The 19,224-nt window shown below is 42.0% G+C and overlaps 1 protein-coding gene across 1 annotated transcript in view; it reads left to right on the forward strand.

Moving 5' to 3' along the window:
* Positions 1-19,224, forward strand: part of LOC141141168 (serine/threonine-protein kinase SBK1-like) — a 31,468-nt gene extending 12,244 nt beyond the window's left edge. The window contains exons 4-6 of the mRNA XM_073628870.1: positions 11,633-11,820; positions 13,113-13,133; positions 19,153-19,224. Coding sequence (XP_073484971.1) covers positions 11,633-11,820; positions 13,113-13,133; positions 19,153-19,224 — 281 coding nt within the window. The remainder of the gene's footprint in view (positions 1-11,632; positions 11,821-13,112; positions 13,134-19,152) is intronic.

A 19,224-nucleotide genomic window follows, 5' to 3' on the forward strand; every position in this document is an offset into this window, starting at 1 on the left:
GGCAGGTGTGCATGAAAACACAACAACACCATGGACGCTAGGTGCTTTTGGGTCGTGAGGCAAATTATCCATTGGGGGACAATGGACATCTTCTTACAAATACAAATCCACTGAGAGACCTGGGGCTAATAACACTAGCTACTGTTTAGACAAAGTCAGAGGGAATAAGTGCATCTTAAATAGAAGAGGGAAACGGTCTAGCTAGGCCAGGGGTGTAGTTAATTGAATCAATAGCAGGTGGTTAACCAGTCTTAAGCACAAGTCTTATAGGATAACAGGCAATTCCAGAACCTTGCATGTTAAAGGCATGGGACCAAATATACTAGCATGGCTACTGGCTTTGGGAGTAGGGGAGACAAATATGTAGCAACCCAGATAGCAAGGATAACTTGCCACAAATATGTGGCAGTGTTAAAATGTAAGTCTGTTAACTTGCTGCACATTCTTATTGGCAAGTTATACACTTGCAGAGCACTTGAAGCACAAGTTCTAGCTGACACTTTTTCAATTTGTAGCAAATTTGTGTGGCAAGTCTCAAGCAAGAGCAACGTTTTAGTGGTGATTCTACACAAAGAGCTCTGAAAGTCTACAGCATGAAAATTCAGCTACAGTGACCCCTGTGGTGGGATGACTATTGCACAACATAACTGAACCAGAACTTGCAGCAGACTTGCAGAATGTTTGCAAAGAACGTGGATCTGGAGTTATGCAATGTGGACTTGCTGCAATCGTGCAACAAACTTGTGAAGCCTGGCAAGTCTATAGCTTAACAAGTCATTTTCAAACTTGCAGCACAATGGCTTGCTATAGGGCAGGGATATGCAATTAGCGGACCTCCAGCTGTTGCAGAACTACAAATCCCATGAGGCATAGCAAGACTCTGACAGCCACAAGCATGACACCCAGAGGCAGAGGCATGATGGGATGTGTAGTTTTGCAACAGCTGGAGGTCCGCTAATTGCATATTCCTGCTATAGGTGAAGGAAGGTATGGGCCCAGCTTACATAGAAAGTGAGATGGTCTGGCTATGTAGCTAATTGAATCAACAGCAGGTGGTTAACTTGTCTTGAACACAAGTCTTGGTACAGTAACAGTAGAACCTTACAAAGCCATGGAACGATATGTACCAGCATGCCTGCTGATTTTTGGGTTCAGAGGAGACAGATCTGCAGCATTCATATCCCCATGCTTTATTTCTTTCTTTTTCTTTTAAGAAATCACTTTGAAAATACCCCCCAAGCTTTTCAAGCCATGACCATCTTGAATAAGGGCAGATGATTCATGTAGCATTTAGTTCCTGGAATTCATCTGCCCTTAGCTCAGGTATGCAGGTAGGAGGGTGTGCTTAGCTGAGAAAACCTCTCCTTCAGAAAAAAGGGAAAAAATGACTCTTGGGATGTGTGACATCATTTTGGCCTAGACCAGAAATAAAAAAGAAACTGAAGAAATGTAAAAAAAAAGTAAATTATATACCTTCCTATTTACCAAAGCTAGAAGCATAAGGATTAAAAAGAGTTAATGCTGATTGAGAGAGTTCCACTTTAAATAAAGAGATGGTCTAGCTGGGCTTGGCATATAACTAATTGACTCAACAGCAGGTGAGAAATCAGTCTTGGACTCAAGGCCTGTGGGATAACAGGTAACAGTAGAGCCTTGCAAGATAAAGCTGTGGAGCTCCACATACCAGTATTCCTGCTGGTCTTTGGGATTAGAAGAGACAGTACTCCCTTAGGGCTACTCCCTGGATGGTGGTGGCCCCCTGGGTGCTCTCTTCTGCCAACAGAGGTGTATGACGCTCATTATGGAATGCTGGGCTGACAGGGCAGTCAGCAGGAGATGCCCAAGGTAGAGACATCAAACAAGGCACTGGGAAGGTTTTAACATAACTCATTTTTAGAGGAGCGACCTCGGGATGCTATAAGAACTTGACAGATGAATTGGATTATTCACATGTGGAATGAGGTAATCCCCAGTATCACAGCTACAAGGGAGGAACATGCTAGTTGGTTCAGTGATGGCTCCATAGGGAAGTGTTGACTCAACAGGAAGAGCCCAAGTTTTGTAGGATAACGGGTAACAAAAGAACTCTGCATATTAAAGCCATATAACTACATGTACCAGCATGTTTGCTGGTCTTTGGGAATAGAGGAGACTAAGGATGAGCTCAGGCATGTTCACAAGCCGTAAGGGCCGAGCCCACCAGGAAGTCGGCACTGCACAGCGCTAATCACAAGCAGTGAGACATTTCCCGATCTCTGCAGCCGCACATCGTGTCTCACTGCCTGTGATTAGCGCTGTGCAGTGCCGATTTCCTGGCGGGCTCAGCATGTGCGGCTTGTGAACATGCCTGAGCTCATCCTTAGAGGAGACGGATCTGGAGCAGTAGGCAAGCTCTGACCTGATCATCCATTAAAGAGCCGCTTACTCCAGTGCATTGCCACTCTAGCCTTTAGCACATAATTTTTGTATATTGGCAATATCTCTGCCCATCTACCATATATCTAAGCCTGCAGCAGGAATATAGGCAGACATGGGGTGGGAACTGATAAATTGCTCTCACAAACAAAGATAGGTCAGTTTAGCTGGATTTTAATACTACAAAGCATTATTGCGTAGGTTTAGGAACCAACATTTTCTAAGCTAGGCCACCATTTGGGTGGTGACATACCCATTTCCTTAACTTCCTGTGTTGACTATGATACAGGTAATCAAGGAAAATCTCCATAGTGGGACACGGATGGCAAAAAACTGACATAAGGGATATAACCCAACACTACACTATCCAAAATGTAAAAAAATGTTTTTTGCCTTTTAGTTCTACTTTAAACAAATAAAACTCAGCAGAACTGTAGAGATTCAAACTGAGCAATGGCTCACTCACTGTATATGATGGCATATACAGGGTATGTGTGTATATAAAATATGCATAACATTGACCAATGCTTTTAAATATGTTTCAATTTTGAGATTCTGATGTATGAATAAAACTTACAGGACTCCTTCAGATTTGTGTGTTGCAACAACGCATGTTAGAGGCACGTTACAATAATGCATGTCCATGCCTCCCCTTTTTTTTTTTTTTTTTTTCTTATGCATCTGCTTTCATTCATTGTGACTGGTGCCCTAACGCTCTAAATTAGCACCCAATGCTATTTTTTTTTAAAGGATAAGTTCACCCTTATAAACAAAAAATAATGCACTTTTTTCTGGTTAAATGGCTATATATAAAATGTATATTTTATCATGGAAAGCATTGCACCAGTGATCAGCAGGTCACTGATGTCATGCAGACTGTCAGTGTAAGCTGTCTGCCCATACCTCGTGCAGGCAGTTTTACAATGACAGAATCAATGAACTACCACAGCACTCAACAGCGCCATGGTAGTTCATGGAGAAATATAAGCCAACAGCCAGAAAAGCTTCTGTAATTGTAGTTTTCCCATTCACAGAATTCTATGAATGATGCAGCTGGGAGCCCCACATGGTGTGTGTGTGTATTTATTTTATTTTTCACTCTTCAGATTGTGACCACTAGCGAGGGGAGAAAATCCCCTGCTAGCTGTCAAAACTGGGGAGCAGAGGCTAGTCCATCTGTAACATGATACACCTGATTATAAGATTATCCGTTAGGCCCCTTTCACACGGGCGGACCGTTTAGGTCTGCCTGTCAGTTTTTTTTTTTTAGACGGACCTAAACGGATGCTCCATGCAGGTCTATGGAGCGACGGATGTCAGCTGTGACATGACCGCTGACATCCAATCCACTAAAATAGAAACCCTATTTTCCATCCGTCTGGCAGATCGGATGAAAACAGACAGGAGGTTCATCCCTGCACAGCGAGCAGAGACGGACCTGTCATCCACCGGCTCAGCGGGGATCAGTGGAGCGATCCCTGCTGAGCAAAGCGGAGTCCGTACACGGACACGACCGTTTGAAAGGGGCCTTAAGCTAATTCGGTAGATTTATAATTAATGGGTAATGGAACAGAACTCTGAATGTCCCACATTGTTTGCTATAATTGAATGGGATGGGTTCAGTGTAATGGGTTTTGGTCACAAGATATTCACTAAGCATTAAAAGTATATTTGATACTTTTATTTTAGTATGACCCACACACATAGGGCAAGGCTCCTTATACAAATAAGCAAGGGATGTTCTCAATAAGCTGCACCTGCATTAGCTCATGTGGCCTCCAACTGTGGTTTACACCTCACCTTTTGGGTTCTTAATTGGAAAGTGAACACCATGCACATTCCTTCTCCTGCTTCAAACTAGTAGGGAGCACCCTGCAGGTAAGGTTTACTAGCTTATTCATTAAAAACCTGAGTGGCTCTATGAACCAGTGTATCCTCAGTGCTGCTTGGTGGTTCATTTCAAATGACCATTTTGCTAGGGTATTAGTAGAACATGGAATATACACATTCCCACTATGCAGCTGAAGCCTCATACCCTGGAATGTGTTGGTAAGCCAGGCTGCCTCTTATGACTGCTTGTATTTCTTCCATTATAAGTATACATTGACTCCCAGGTGGATATACCAGCTCACCTCTACAGGTACTGTAGCACCTTGCTTGTGTAATTGGGTGCAGCTAATGTATTGTAATAAACTAGAATCTCATGAAATGTATTAAGTATTTTTTTTTTTCTTTTGCATTACCTTTTTGTTGCTTATTTTATTTTGGCATAATAAAACCTATGCAACTGTAAGGGCCAGTTCGCACCACAAAAATGCACTCCAGATCCGTTTCAGGTGCGTCTTTGCATGGGCGTTCCGGTGCCTTTTTGATGCATTGCAGATGCTTTGCTTTGTGTGGTGTGGGTGTTTTTTTTGTTTGTTTTGTTTTCTGGAACTGACTGCACTGGTGTAAACTTTGCCATTGAAAGTCATGTGACCTACTTTCCAACCGTTTTTAATGCAGAAAAAAAACTGCACTGGACTGCATGTGGTGTGAACTGCCCCTAAAACTAAAGTGAGCAGGACACAGGCTAATCCGACCACTGATACTGCATAGATTTCTGTAGTGCAACTTATTGGGAGTGATGCTATGGTGGTAAAATGGATTTTATTAGTTCCCAGAAAGAAAAGAAGATATTTAAATCAAAAATGGTGCAGTGAAAGTGGTGGTTTCCAACCAATAACTGACTTCCTCTACAGTACCAGTTTGCATAAAGCTTTAGGCTGGGTTCATATATGTGTGGTGCAAATTCCAGCTCCGTTTTCTCTGCGAAGAGGAAAAAACCAGCGGTTCCTCTCTCCGTTGTAGCTGCGGATCAGTGAGCAGGGAGAGGGGGAGGAGAAGGAGAGAATTTGTGTTCAGAACGGAATGCATCTGCGAATCAGATGTGTTCCCATAGAAGATAATGTGCTTGTAATTTGCACCGCAATGCCAAGAAAAACGCACAAGTTTTTTGGGCAATGTGCAGTGTGAATGCAACGCACATATGTGAACCAGATGCATTCAAATGAATGCATTTTAAAATGTCCTGCGAATTGGATGCGATGTGTGAACAGGGCCTTAGACTATTTTTTTTTTTTTTTTTTCCCTCTCTATTGCATTTAAAAGTGTATCCTGATACTTGATCCACACAAAATATGTGGTGGCTAAGATGTGTTTTTTTTTTTAGCAACCTTTTTTGATTTGTTATACAGTAAAATCCAGTTGCAGCTGGTGCTGTATTATTGGGGGGGGGGGGGGGGGGGGGCGGCAAAATCATCATCCATCATCATCATCCCACAATTCAGTTTAGGGCTGATAATTTTCTTGCAGGATAATTTTATTATTCACTCTGACTTGTGGGAGTGCGGGCTCAGCTGAGAATTTCATTTTAGAGTTTTTTTTAAAGTGTGTGTGTGTGTGTGTACAAATACTTCTTTTTTTTTTTTATCGTTTAGTAAAGGAAAACTTTAGAATTTTTGTTATAGGTTACATTTTGGATACTCTTTATGAATATGGCAAAATAAAGAATTTGTGACTATACAATAGACATGGGCCGAACACCCCCCTGCTTGGTTTGCAGCAGAACTCCCAAACCGGGAAAATGTTTTAACCCAAACAGCGAACCCCATTGAAGTCTATTAGAGCCAAACGGGAAAAATCAAAAGTGCCAATTTTCGAAGGCTTCCATGCAAGTAATGGGCCTTACAAGGGGTATGGGGGCCTGAATACTGCCCTGGAGGACATGTATCAATGCAAAAATGTTTTTGAATTATTTTTTTTCAGGAGCAGTGATGTTAATTATGCTTAACCAGTTCAACTCAGGAAGGTTTTACCCCCCCCCCCCCCCCATGACCAGGCCATTTTGCGATTGTTATCATTAATATTCTCTGAAAAGTGGCCAAGAAATCATAAATTCTGCCAGGGTGTGTAAACTTATGAGCACAACTGTGTTATATTTATTGTGTGCCAATGGGACTGTAAAACCGTGAGATATTGCTAATGTCCATATAAAACTATATCTGCCCCTGTCACTATATATCAGCCATTTGGTATTCTGAGTGAACAGTTCAAAGATGCAAAAACAGGCTAATTTTCAACCAATCATGCCTTCTTAATAAAATGATAAAATTGCCTTTACATTTACAGTGTAATAGCTAAATCCAGGCTTTTGTGTACCTAGACTTAGCCATTTTCACGCAAACTCCTCTTTTTTTTTTTTTGATTGACAATAGTCACAGAAAAAATGAACTCGCGGCATGGGAACATCATTCGTGATTAAGCCCAACTTCTATCAAAATGTGTTTAGTTTTTAGTAGAGCAGGGAAGGGTTAGAACTCATGACAGAAGAGATGGGAAGTAAGGGCAAATCTGCCCAATGATAGTCAGACAGAAGTAAAAACCTGGCACTCTATTCAAAACTTAAAGCAACATTTTGGCTGGGGGTAAGTTAAAAGTGAAATCACAAAGACTTTCTGATTAAACACTTCAGAACAGAAGTTTTTGCCCACTTCCTGACCAGGCCATTTTTTTGTAATACGGCGCTGTTGCTTTAACTGACACTTGCACGATGCTGTACTCAAATAATATTATAATATTTGTTTTACCACAAATAGAGCTTTCTTTTGGCGGTATTTGATCACCTCCGTTTTTTATTTTTTGCGCTATAAACAAACAGCAATTTTCAATAAACAATATTCCTTCTGCTATAAAACATTCCAAATAAAACATTTTTAAATAAAATTTCTTCATCAGTTTAGGCCAATATGTATACTGCTACATATTTTTGGTAGTAAAATCCCAATAAACGTTTATTGATTGTAGACGCAATAACTTTTGTGCAAACCAAACTAAGGGTTAGATTAATGGCTTTTTTTAGCAGGAATGCGACATACGGTCAGATTTGTCTGCCACAAAGTGATCATTTTTTGGGGACCAGTGACACTACTGGTCCGTGTCTCCTGTGAACGGCGTGTCGTGGCGTCGGCCGCCGGACCCGCTCATTGCCGCAGTATATGTAGGGTGGGCAGTCTGGAAGCGGTTAAGGGATAGGAAATCTAGAAGTGGGCCCATGATGACATGTGTGACTTGACTGGGTGCATGTAGCTGATATATTGTTTTATTATATAAATGTAGAATGAAAATCCATTTTTCCAAAATGGCTATGCCCACTTATCTTTGTTTATATCACATGTCTGTGCCTGGCCCAGCTATTCTGATCATTGGTGTGTCCACCATCTCCTTTTTTGACACTTGTTTTTAGAGATAGTCAGGTGCTCACAGCTTCCATGACAATACATCCTTTGTTTTTACACCTAAAGAACACCTTCCTGTTCTCTTCCAGGCAGACACTACTTAACACATCTGTAGTCCTTGCAGATCACTGCATTATAATCTATTTAGTAAAATAAAAAAAAAATGGAAATGTGTTACTAGTGTATTAAAGTACTAATTTTTCATTTGACACAAATTCTGCTCTCAGGCAATTCAAAGCTAATTTGGGTATTCTTTGACAGGTATTCCAAATGGAAATATCTCTAATCTCGTCACTAGGCGGACTCATTTGGTGTTCGTGAGTTGTGTGTGTGTGTCTGAACTTCCAGAGGCTTTTGGTTCTCCGTTCATGATATATATATTTTTTTTTTTTTAGATTGCGTCTTGCTCAACTGTCACAGGTAGGATTGGTATGTCATTTCTTCATTTCACGTATCGTTGTTTAGGTACCCCGTATCATCGAGGCCCAGGAATGGAACTTACGAGTCCATTTATTAAAGTCTCCGTGCGTAGTCTTGTATAGCCTCGTGCAAACCACAAATTCATGGCTCAGTTTGTCAAGCACAAACCCTGAGCCAACTAATTCGTACATTCTTGCTCTTCGTTGTCACACGCTACAAAGTCGGCCCATTTTCAACTGTGGTCTTTGTCGGTTCCTGTGCAAGATACCCTCCCATTCCCTTTTTCGGGGCATTTCTCAATTTATTTATCTCCACACACATCTATTACTTATTATGGTTATGCCCCCTTTTTTGGTATACAGACCAGGGCACACTTTAGGTCCATTTTATGTTGTAAATCTTGCGGTGTGTTTATGTGGTTCACATCCATCCATGAAGGGCTTTGTGTGTGTGCGTGTGTTTTCTATTTTTATTGACATTGGAAAATGTGTTATTTCAAAGGTAACAAAAGATATCCACCTTGCACCCTACAATGGGATCTACATTTACAACTGTGTACGCTGAGAAATTCTCAAGATCAATACATCAGAGTTTGGGCCACGGTACAAGCAATTATAGCTTTCACGTATTTTAATCTGTTGAATATACCATCTTATTGGTAAGTTTTGAAATTCCTCCTCCTCCTCCTCCTCCTCCTCCTCCTCCTCCTCCTCCTCCTCCTCCTCCTCCTCCTCCTCCTCCTCCTCCTCCTCCCCCACCCATTTAGCACAAGAAGAAAAAAATTTGTTTTACTTAAGACATACCAATGGGGGGGGGTGCCATGCAGTTCTTTGCAGGCAATGGCTGGTGTTGGAGCTTCAATCATCACGGCACCATGGTTGATTTGGTGCCAAGATGATTGAAGTGCATTATTTCTATTATTACATTGTAATATAAAATGAAATGGTTCAATTTGCCATAATGTAGAATCAGTGGGAGCCCTGAGTGTCAGGTCACCTAGCCACCAAATGTGGATTGCCACCAACTGAAGCTTCCCACTGTTGCCTGCCACCAAAAAATACCAGATGCAGCTTGTCACTTTTAAAAGGCAAATTGGTGACAGCAGATCTGGCAGTCTCTCTCCCCAGCTTTTCATCACATGGCTCCCAGAGTAAGTGCGGGCAGTGAGAGATGATGTAATCTCTCTGCTGCTCATGGCTGCACAGTGAGGGCAGAACTGTGGCTATGCAGAGCAGGCGGTGAGAGATGTCATTCTCTGGTCGCTCATCCTACCACTTCTCTCATCTGCCAGCCAACCCGCCTGGCTCTCTCATGCCGCTCGGCCTGCCACAGAGATTCCACGACCCGGTGGTTGGACTCCTGTCTTAAAGAAACAGCCAGCACTCTCTTTGGCAGCCTAAAGCCAGTACACCCTACTAGTTTGAATGAAAAAAAAAAAACTACAGCTCAGGGCAGAGCTGCTGTACTAACAATTCAATATTGGTACAGAGATCTCCCCTGCTGAGCTATTGTGTTCTGACAGCCCCTCCCAAACCCCTGTCAGAACACTCCAGGATCAGGAGTTGGTTGTTGGACTTTTTTTTGGTCATGACCTTTGACTGAATCCAGATGAAGGGCTGGCTTTTGTCTGACCTGGCTGCTGTACACACGGGACGAATATCGGCTGGTTTCTATTGAACCAACCAATGCCACCCAACATTCAGCCCATGTGTACTAGCCATAAGTAGAAAGCTTAGCATGCTTTGTCATGACCATTATGGACACCTCCTATACTAAACCTGTGTTCATTTTGTCTACCTAAAACAATTTCGTTGACACGAATAAAACTAAAATGGCATTTTAGTCAAGACTATGACTAAAACCAAATTGAAATTTGACATCAAAATTAACACTGCACTACCACATAAGAATATGTAGGGGGGTATCTACTAACCTGCTAAAAAGGAAAAAAACATGAAAGGCTTTTCTTATAAAATGTAGTTGTTTCAATAGATTTTATAGGGTGCGTTTTTATATTTTCAAGTTGTACTTCTGCTTGTCAAAAAGAAATACCGTATTTATCGGTGTATAACACGCACCGGCGTATAACACGCACCCCAAGTTTAGGAGGGAATTTTAAGGAAAATAAACTTCTAGGAGGGAAGTTGAAGGGGAAAAAAAAAACTTACATTTAAATGCCCATCATTGCAGCCTTGCCCCAGTGCAGCCTTGTCAGTGTCCATTGCAGCCTTGCCCCAGTGCAGCCTTGTAGCTCACAGTTTGAAAATGGTGCCGCGATCCTGAGCTTCCAAATTGCCGACCGCGATTTGAAAATGGCACCGCCAGCGCCGAAATACACAGAGCCGGTCCTCGGCTCTTCTCAGCGGCTCTCGTTCACTTTCGGCTCCACTCGTAGTCCCGCCCGGGATGGGCGTGACTGAGCGGAGCTATCTGAACCTAGCCGAGTACACTCGGCTAGGTTCGGGCGGCGCTCGAGTGAAGCCGAAAGTGGCCGAGAAGAGCCGAGGACCGGCTCTGTGTATTTTGGCGCCAGCAGTGCCATTTTCAAATCGTGGTCGGCGATGTTGAAGCTCAGGATCGCAGGGGATCGGCGTATAACACGCACCCGCGATTTTCCCCCGATTTTAATGGGAAAAAAGTGCGTGTTATATGCCGATAAATACGGTATTTGTTTATGAAAATTGGTTTTATTTATAAAGACCTTTTATATATCGCAACGGCTAAATTTTGTATCTGTAGTGCATGTTCAACCCTTAATACTATAAATATGTTGAATTTTTACTCCAGGCGTATATAATTTTGGCGATTCTAAAGAAATGCTTAAATGCATTACAATTGAACTAAACCCATTAAATTTTAGAGGACTAAAACAATTGCAGATGGTATTTTAGTCAAGACTAAAACGAAATTTGTCAAAATTAACACTGTACTAAACATGTCTTTAATGAAGATTTGATAGAAAACTAAAGATTCTAAAATGTCAGCTTAAACTTTTAAACTTAAAAAATATAAATAAATTTCACCCAAAAAAACTGAAGTTTTTTTTTTAATAGGAAACTTTCTCTCAATGATATGGGGCTGGTTTGAAAATGAAGAATACAATAGATTCCTATAGAAAACAAAGACTGTTCTAAATCACATCGAAACAGTTTGCAAAAAAACCCGCTTTCTGGTGTGTGTGTGTGTGTGTGTGTGTGTGTGTGTGTGTGTGGTTTTTTTTTTTTTTTTTTTTTGAATCAAAAGGAATGAAAAATAACTTATTTCATCTTTAGGCAATCCGTTTCTCTCCATGTTTCTAGCACAGTATAATACAAAGGAAGAGCCAAGTGTTTGTTTATTATGAACAATGAAATCCTTGTGTGATGTAAAGTCAGCCGTAGATGGTTTTTCTTTCCTGCAAAGCATGGTTGATTAACTTGGGTACAATTGGCCTGCCCATACATAGTTCGAATCTGGGGTCAGTCCCTGCTGAACCAATACGGTTTAGAATCTGACGGCTGATATATCTCATTTGTGTTTAGGTAAAACAATGTCCATGAAATTGGTGAGAAAGGACAGGCACAAGGTAAAAGCATTTCTAAAGGATCTCTTCATGCCCATTTCTCTGTATAACAACCGAGGCATCACCTTCTACCCAATCTTTGACACCCTGGACTATTTCATCATGACCCAGAAAATGGCTATGGCCAGAAGCCTACATGAGCCTCAGGTGAGCTGTTTATGCATTTGGTTAAGTGAGTCTTTTATTAAAACTGGAGACAAGAAGACGAAAACCAACATTTAAAATGGTTGCTGACATCAGTTGATCAAGTTAGAGATATATATATCTATTTTCCCCAGGAAAATAGCTACTGCCAACAACTCCACTATTCTCAATGTGTCTAAATAAAAGAAGGGGGAGGGGGGAGAAACCTTTTAGGCCCCTTTCCCACCTGAGATTTTTTTTCTGCTTGTAGCGTGTAGCTCTTAAACGCTCAACAAACCAGAACCCATTAATTTCAATGGCCTCTTTTCACATATGAGCTTCTTTTGGCAGATTGCAATAATTTTTTTTTTTTGCCCCATAGACTTCAATAGAAATGCCTAACTTTGTGTTTAAGGCCCGGTTCACACTGGTGCAATGCGAGAACCCTACGAATCCACTGCAGGTTCCTGCATCGCACTGACTCGCATGTCAGTTCACACTGCCATATGCGAACTGCTGGGGAGTGTCAATACATTGTTAACAACACCCCCAGTTTAGCTCGCGTATCGCACTGTGAACTGACAGTTCGGACATGAATCGGAACGCATGTGTGCGAACATGCATGCGATCTGATTCTGGTCCGAACAGAAAAAAGGGTCCTGTGCGTGTTTGGACCGAATTTGGTGCGATATCAGCCATACTATCTGTATGGCTGAAATCACACCGCACAGACATCGCATGTAATGTGAACAGCAGTGCGCTGCGAATTACATGCAATGTCTGGCATCGCACAAGTGTGAACCGGGCCTTACACTCAAATAGCAGATCTCCACCCCTAATTTCCTCTCCCTCTCCTCACCCTAATGCTTCCTATTGGCTAAACAAAAATGCCTGAAGCTGTAAGACTCTTGTAATACACTTCTAAAATGCTTTAAAAAGCTGCAAAACCGCTTTTTAAAAAATAACTAAAATATGCCAGTAAATCACTATGCTCAGGTGTGAATGGAGTCTAAATGACTGCATTACTTTTAGACGATAAGTGCTTATTTTATTGAGTGTATGTTTTTTTTGTTTTTTTTTGTTTTTTTTTAAAGAAAAAAAAAAAAGTTATACTTGCCTGCTCTGTGCAGTGGTTTTGCAAAGCAGCCCAGATCCTGAATCCCAGATTCAACCCATGCACATTTCAGTTTTGGGTGAACTGACCTTTTTCATTAAAGCTACAAGTCTGCATAAAAAAATTCCTTTAGAACTATTAACTTCAATTCACCTAAACTATGTATATAGGTTGTGATTTTTGAAATGTCTTATGTTTTCAGGTGGGAATTCTTGAAGAAATGGTAAAACGCTGAGTAATACAGTTGACCTGGGCTCTGGATTTCATGCATAGCAAAGGATTGGCACCAGACAATGTCTTGCTCGTGGACAAAAGATGTCACAAAATCAAATTGTGTGACTTTGGCCTAACTAGGACTATTGGCAAGATTGTCATCTCAATTTCACACCATCCTGATTTTATCCCCAGAGCTGTATGACCTCAAGAACAAGAGGTATTTGCAGTGGCGTAGCGTGGGTTGTCAGCACCTGGGGCAAGGCAAGTAATTTGCGCCCCCCCCAACCTGCGGACTTTTAGCTATCCCCGAGTCCCTTCAAATACAATAGTACTGACCTACCTGATTCCTATACTGACCACTACACTGAGAAATACACTGTCCACTACACTACATTGTCCACTACACTGACCACCATACTACACTGACCACCATACTACACTGACCACCATACTACACTGACCACCATACTACACTGACCACCATACTACACTGACCACCATACTACACTGACCACCATACTACACTGACCACCATACACTACACTGACCACCATACACTACACTGACCACCATACACTACACTGACCACCATACACTACACTGACCACCATACACTACACTGACCACCATACACTACACTGACCACCATACACTACACTGACCACCATACACTACACTGTCCACCATACACTACACTGTCCACCATACACTACACTGTCCACCATACACTACACTGACCACGATACTACACTATACTGACCACCATACTACACTGTACTGACCACTATGCTAACCACTATACTATACTGACCACTATACTGACCACTACACTGCCCCCCATAGTGACACTACACTGACCTCCATACTATACTACACTACACTGTCCTGCCTCCAGTGTCTCTCTCTTTCGCCCCCCTCCCTCCCCCTCCCAGTAACAAGACTCTCACTTACCTTCTTATCCTGGCTGCATCGATCCGGATGAGGAGGAGAACACAGCGGCGGCTCACATTCTTCTCTCCCCTGCGCTCTGCTTGCTGCCATGTTCAGTATCCAGCACCCTGTGATTGAGTGTATGGGGGTCATGTGCGGAGGCGGGGCACCTCACATGACCCCCATACACCCAATCACAGGGCGCCGGACACTTAACATGGCGGCCGGGGACACAAAATTAGAAATTAGGAGGAGGCAGCCAGTGACACATACTGGCGCCCCCCTAAATATCGCGCCCGGGGCCACGGCACCCCCCACGCTACGCCACTGGGTATTTGGTCATCACTTGAAGTGTAGATTCTTGGGCTTTTTCAGTGTTGGTTTTTTTTTTTTTTTTTTTTTTTTTTTTTTTTGTTCTAAAAGAGCTGTGGAGGGGGGTATGATGTACCAGGTCTACAACTACTGGCAGAAGGAGTGCCAATATCCTTTCCCCACCACCTTAATGGGATGTGTGCACAAATGAAGCCCTGAACAGGTTCATGTTTCTTTTACAGGACCATGTCTCTCGACCCTCCATTTTCTCTCATGAGTTATAGAGCTTATGAAACTGAGAATGAAGGGTTGAGAAACCGTAATGAATAGTCATTATATTTAAAGAATTCTTTTAGAGAGAAGATGACGAGAATGGATCCACGGAGGAAGATGAATGAAGAGTTTCAATTTGTGATCATACCGGATCAGGAATCCTCAGTGGAAGAGGATAAAAAAACATTGAAGAGACTGAATTTATCATGCGAGACCAGGAGCTCAGGAATAGCTTATACTGAAAATGTCCCATGCAACCCATTCCAAATGTCAGAAAATGCAACTTTAGTTGAAATTCCTTATGTCTCTCCAGAGAATTATTAAGTCTCTGGTAACCAAGTGCCAAGGGGATGAGTCTGGGACCCCAAGAGCTCTTCAGATAGTTTTCACAAGTACAGTTTCAGATTCTGATTTGTATTTTGCCATGGAAGTTACTACATATTTGTAAACATTTTCAAGATTAAATTGCTGTTGCAATTATAGATGAACGCTTTCTGTGGATTGATTATCTGAATGCATTTTTGTGCACAGCCAATTGCAACATGCTTTCTTAATCCTATTGTACTTTAAAAGGAAGAAGGCATGAATGCATCAAGTAAGCTTGACCAATAATCAGACGTTTACTTCAAACAGTATATTTGATAAAAACCTGACTGTAGTCTTAACCCTCCATCCAAACAAACTGTGGCTTCCTGTCCCAGTGCCATCCTCGTATTTTCTTGTCCTTGGGACAGGAAGTAAAAAGAAATCAGCCCATCAAGGATGGCAACCAAAACTGGACAGATGTTCTGACTTTTCTACTTTGTGCAGAGGGCAGATGAAGCTCTTTTACAAAAACTGCAAAATTGGTGCTGGGATAGCACTGCTGAATTGAGTGCATTGGTTTTATTTGATTTTTATTTTAATAAAGGGAACTATGCAATGTCTTCTGTTATCCTCTCTTGATTTTTATAATCTTGGAATCTAAAGAGTTCTCAAAGTTGGGGAAGGATCCACATAGGGATTGGAGGTGGCACCGTGTTAAACCATTGAAGATTGCACTAGATGTTTGCATATTAGCACCACGGTGACTTCATGGAAATTGGTGTTTATGCACAGCTTTCTGACAGCACTTTGCACCTAGGGATTTTATACAAAATAACTTTTTTGGGATTTTGCACTGTGTGTGTGTGTGTGTGTGTGTGTGTGTGTGTGTTTGTATTCTAAGTTTTTTGTTTGTGTTTTTTTTTTTTTTTTTTTTTTTTTTTTTAAGGAGTTTTTGATTCACATGTCAAGAATACAGGCGGACACTGGTAAAGGTCTGATTTATTGATGGTAGCTTCTAGCATATCTACCACCTTGATCACATTCTGAAAATAGTGATTGAAAGGCAACAGAATCCTTTTTTGTTTTTCTTCCCCCTTTTTTGTTTTTCTTTTTAAATGACTACACTATATTACCAAAAGTATTGGGACACCTGCCTTTTACATGCAGTTTAACCACTTGCCACCCAGGCCAATTCTGCCATTTCTCTCCTACATGTAAAAAATTATCTTTATATATATATATATTTTTTTTTTTTTTTTTTTTTATTGCTAGAAAATTGCATAGAAGCCCCAAAAATTATATATGGTTTGTTTTTTTGTTTTTTTTTTTGGGGGGGAGGGGGGGGGGAGGTCCTGTGCTTTAAAAAAAACAAAACCATAAAGTTAGCCAAATTTTTTTTTTTTTTGCATAATGTGAAAGATGAAGTTACACTGAGTAAATAGATACTTGTCACGCTTCAAAATTGCACACGCTCGTGGAATTGTGGAAGGGGCGCCGAACTTCGGTACTTAAAGTGAAGTTCCACCCAAAATGGAACGTCCCCTTTTTGGAATCCCCCCCCCCCCCCCCCAGTGTCGCATTTGACACCTTTCAGGGGGGAGGATACAGGTATTTTGTCCCACTTCCTGGCATAGATCACTGCGGCGTTCATGGTGACCTACGCCACTTCCGGTGCCTACTCTGTCCTCCCCCGCTGTTTTCTGGGAGACAGAAGACAGCAGGGACCAGCGAGGGCGCAACTCGCCCATGCGCAGTAGGGAACCAGGAAGTGAAGCCGTGTGGCTTCACTTCCTGATTCCCCTACCGATGATGGCGGTGGCAGCAGCCGAGAGCTGACGGACAGATCGGCTTTGGTTGGTGACATGGCAGGCTCCCTGGACAGGTAAGTGTCCATATATTAAAAGTCAGCAGCTGCAGTATTTGTGGCTGCTGGCTTTTAAAAAAAAATTTCCGACGGACCTCCGCTTTAAAACCTCCCATAGGCGACGCTTTAAAAAATTTTTTACTGGTTACATTTTTTTGAGTTAGAGGAGGTCTAGAATTATTGCTCTCGCTCTAACGTTCATGACGATACCTCACGTGTGGTTTTAACACCTTTTTCATATGTGGGTGGGACTTGCATATGCATTCGCTTCTGCGTGCGAGCACGCGGGGACAGGGGTACTTAAATATTTTTTTTGACACTTTTTATTAAAAAAAAATTTGATCACTTTTATTCCTATTACAAGGAATGTAAACATCCTCTTTACAGTGAGATATAGGGTCAATAAGACCCCCCACATCTCACCTCTAGGTTGGAAATCCTGAAAGCCAAAAAAATCTTGGCTTTCCAGCCGAGGCGGCAGCGTTTGTTTTAATGCAGAGGCTGAGCGTGATCATATAACATCGCGCCCGGCCTCCAAACAATCCTAGAGACTCCGGCGACCATCTGGTCCACCAGAAAGCTCTATGGTAAACATCCGGGGCCAGCGGATCCTGTCTCCAACTCACCGTTGGAAGCGATGAGTCGGTAGAAGCACCGGAGGGTGGCGGGAGGGGGGAATGTCCCCTCTTGCCGCCCATAACAATGACCAAGCGGTGGAACAGTTGCTATGATCATTCTTGTAGTGTAGGGAATCGCCAGCTGAAAAAGCTGATATCTGAATGATGCCTGTAGCTGCACAAAGTCAAGGACGTCATATGAAGGCCAGCTGGCGGGAAGTGGTTAATGGCATCCCAGTCCTTAGTCCATAGGGTTCAGTATTGAGTCCACCCTTTGCGCAAACAAGGTCCATAAAGACCTGAATAAGCAAGGTTGGGGTGGAAGAACTTGCTTGGCCTGCATGGAGTCCTGACCTTAACCTGACAGAACACCTTTGGGATGAAATGGAGAGGAGACTGTGAGCCAAGCTTTCTCATCCAACGTCCGTGCCTGACCTCACAATTGCACTTCTGGAAGAATGGTCAATCATTCCCGTAGACACACTCCTAAACCTTGTGGACAGCCTTCTCAGAAGAGTTAAAGCTGTTATAGCTACAAAGGGTGGGCCAATATTGAACCCTATAGACTAAGACTGGGATGCCATTAAAGTTCATGTACGTGTAAAGGCAGGTGCCCCCAATACTTTTGGTAATCTAGTGTATCATAACCCCTTTTCTCTTTCTCTACAAAGGCAAAACAGTGGGGGGGGGGGGGGGGGGGGACTACAATGTTTAAGCTGAGGGGGTTGTTCTTTCAAAATCGCGACTGATTAGTCCCTTCGCATTTTGAAACGTTATTTTAGGAGCCATATCTACTCTGTAGGTTATGCTTGGCGTTGTCTAGGTATGGGTTAGAAAAGGGTCCTTCTGTCTAAGCTCAGTGTTTGTTTTATAGAAGATATACACTCTACATGGCCTCAGCATGGTAGCACTTCAAGATGCGGATACCATTTCTACTAAGCAGTGTTATAAACCTGAATAATCTGGTCTTAAATAAAACCCACTAAAGCTAGCCATACATGGATCAAAATTTAGCAGAGACCAGCTGAGATTTGATCCATCTATGGGCAGGCTGATAGATTGACTTGGGTACAGTGTTTCAAATTTCAAATAACGTAGGCGCTCTAGTGTTCATAGGCCGGAGTGAGGTCTGGTGTAGTTCCGTTTGGGACCAGAATTTTGTAAAAAGCAGGGTGGATCCATTTTAATCATCCTTGCTGCTCTATGTATGTGTATGCCAACCTTCTGGTTTAACATAGTCAAAACCTATCCCAGGCTACAGCATAGTATGCCAATCATAGCTGCACAGATGTATTCCATGGCAACCAATCAGAATTTACTCTGCTAAAATCAAACAGTACAAGATGACTTCCAATTAGTAGCTATGGGATTCTTCACTTGGTGTATGAGACACTCCATTGGCCATCTAAAAAAGTTGAACTTTAAAGAGGGGTCCTTGTAAAGGAGTAAGTCGTTGTTGTCAATGTGCAATCGGCCCCCTCGATGGATTACTTGTTTTTACTGCAAATGTCCCTTGAATTCCCTTAATTTTTTTTCTAGAGCATCCTAGTAAGTAGTAACTGAAGGGGTTTATTAACTGACACAAACTCTAATTAACTGCAAATGTTTCACCTAACCAAAAGATAGCTCTGGGTATATCCTATGGGAAAGCCCCATTCTATAAATGCCCTGTACTTAAGCAGCAATGATTATAAAACCATATTACTCATTCTGTCTCTTTACAGTACTACTACCTTCACAAATCTTCATCTGCCCCTTTCACTATATACCAGAGATATGGAATTCTGAATGTTTGA

Source organism: Aquarana catesbeiana, linkage group LG04 (genome assembly GCF_042186555.1).
Source record: "Aquarana catesbeiana isolate 2022-GZ linkage group LG04, ASM4218655v1, whole genome shotgun sequence".
NCBI lineage: Eukaryota > Metazoa > Chordata > Amphibia > Anura > Ranidae > Aquarana > Aquarana catesbeiana.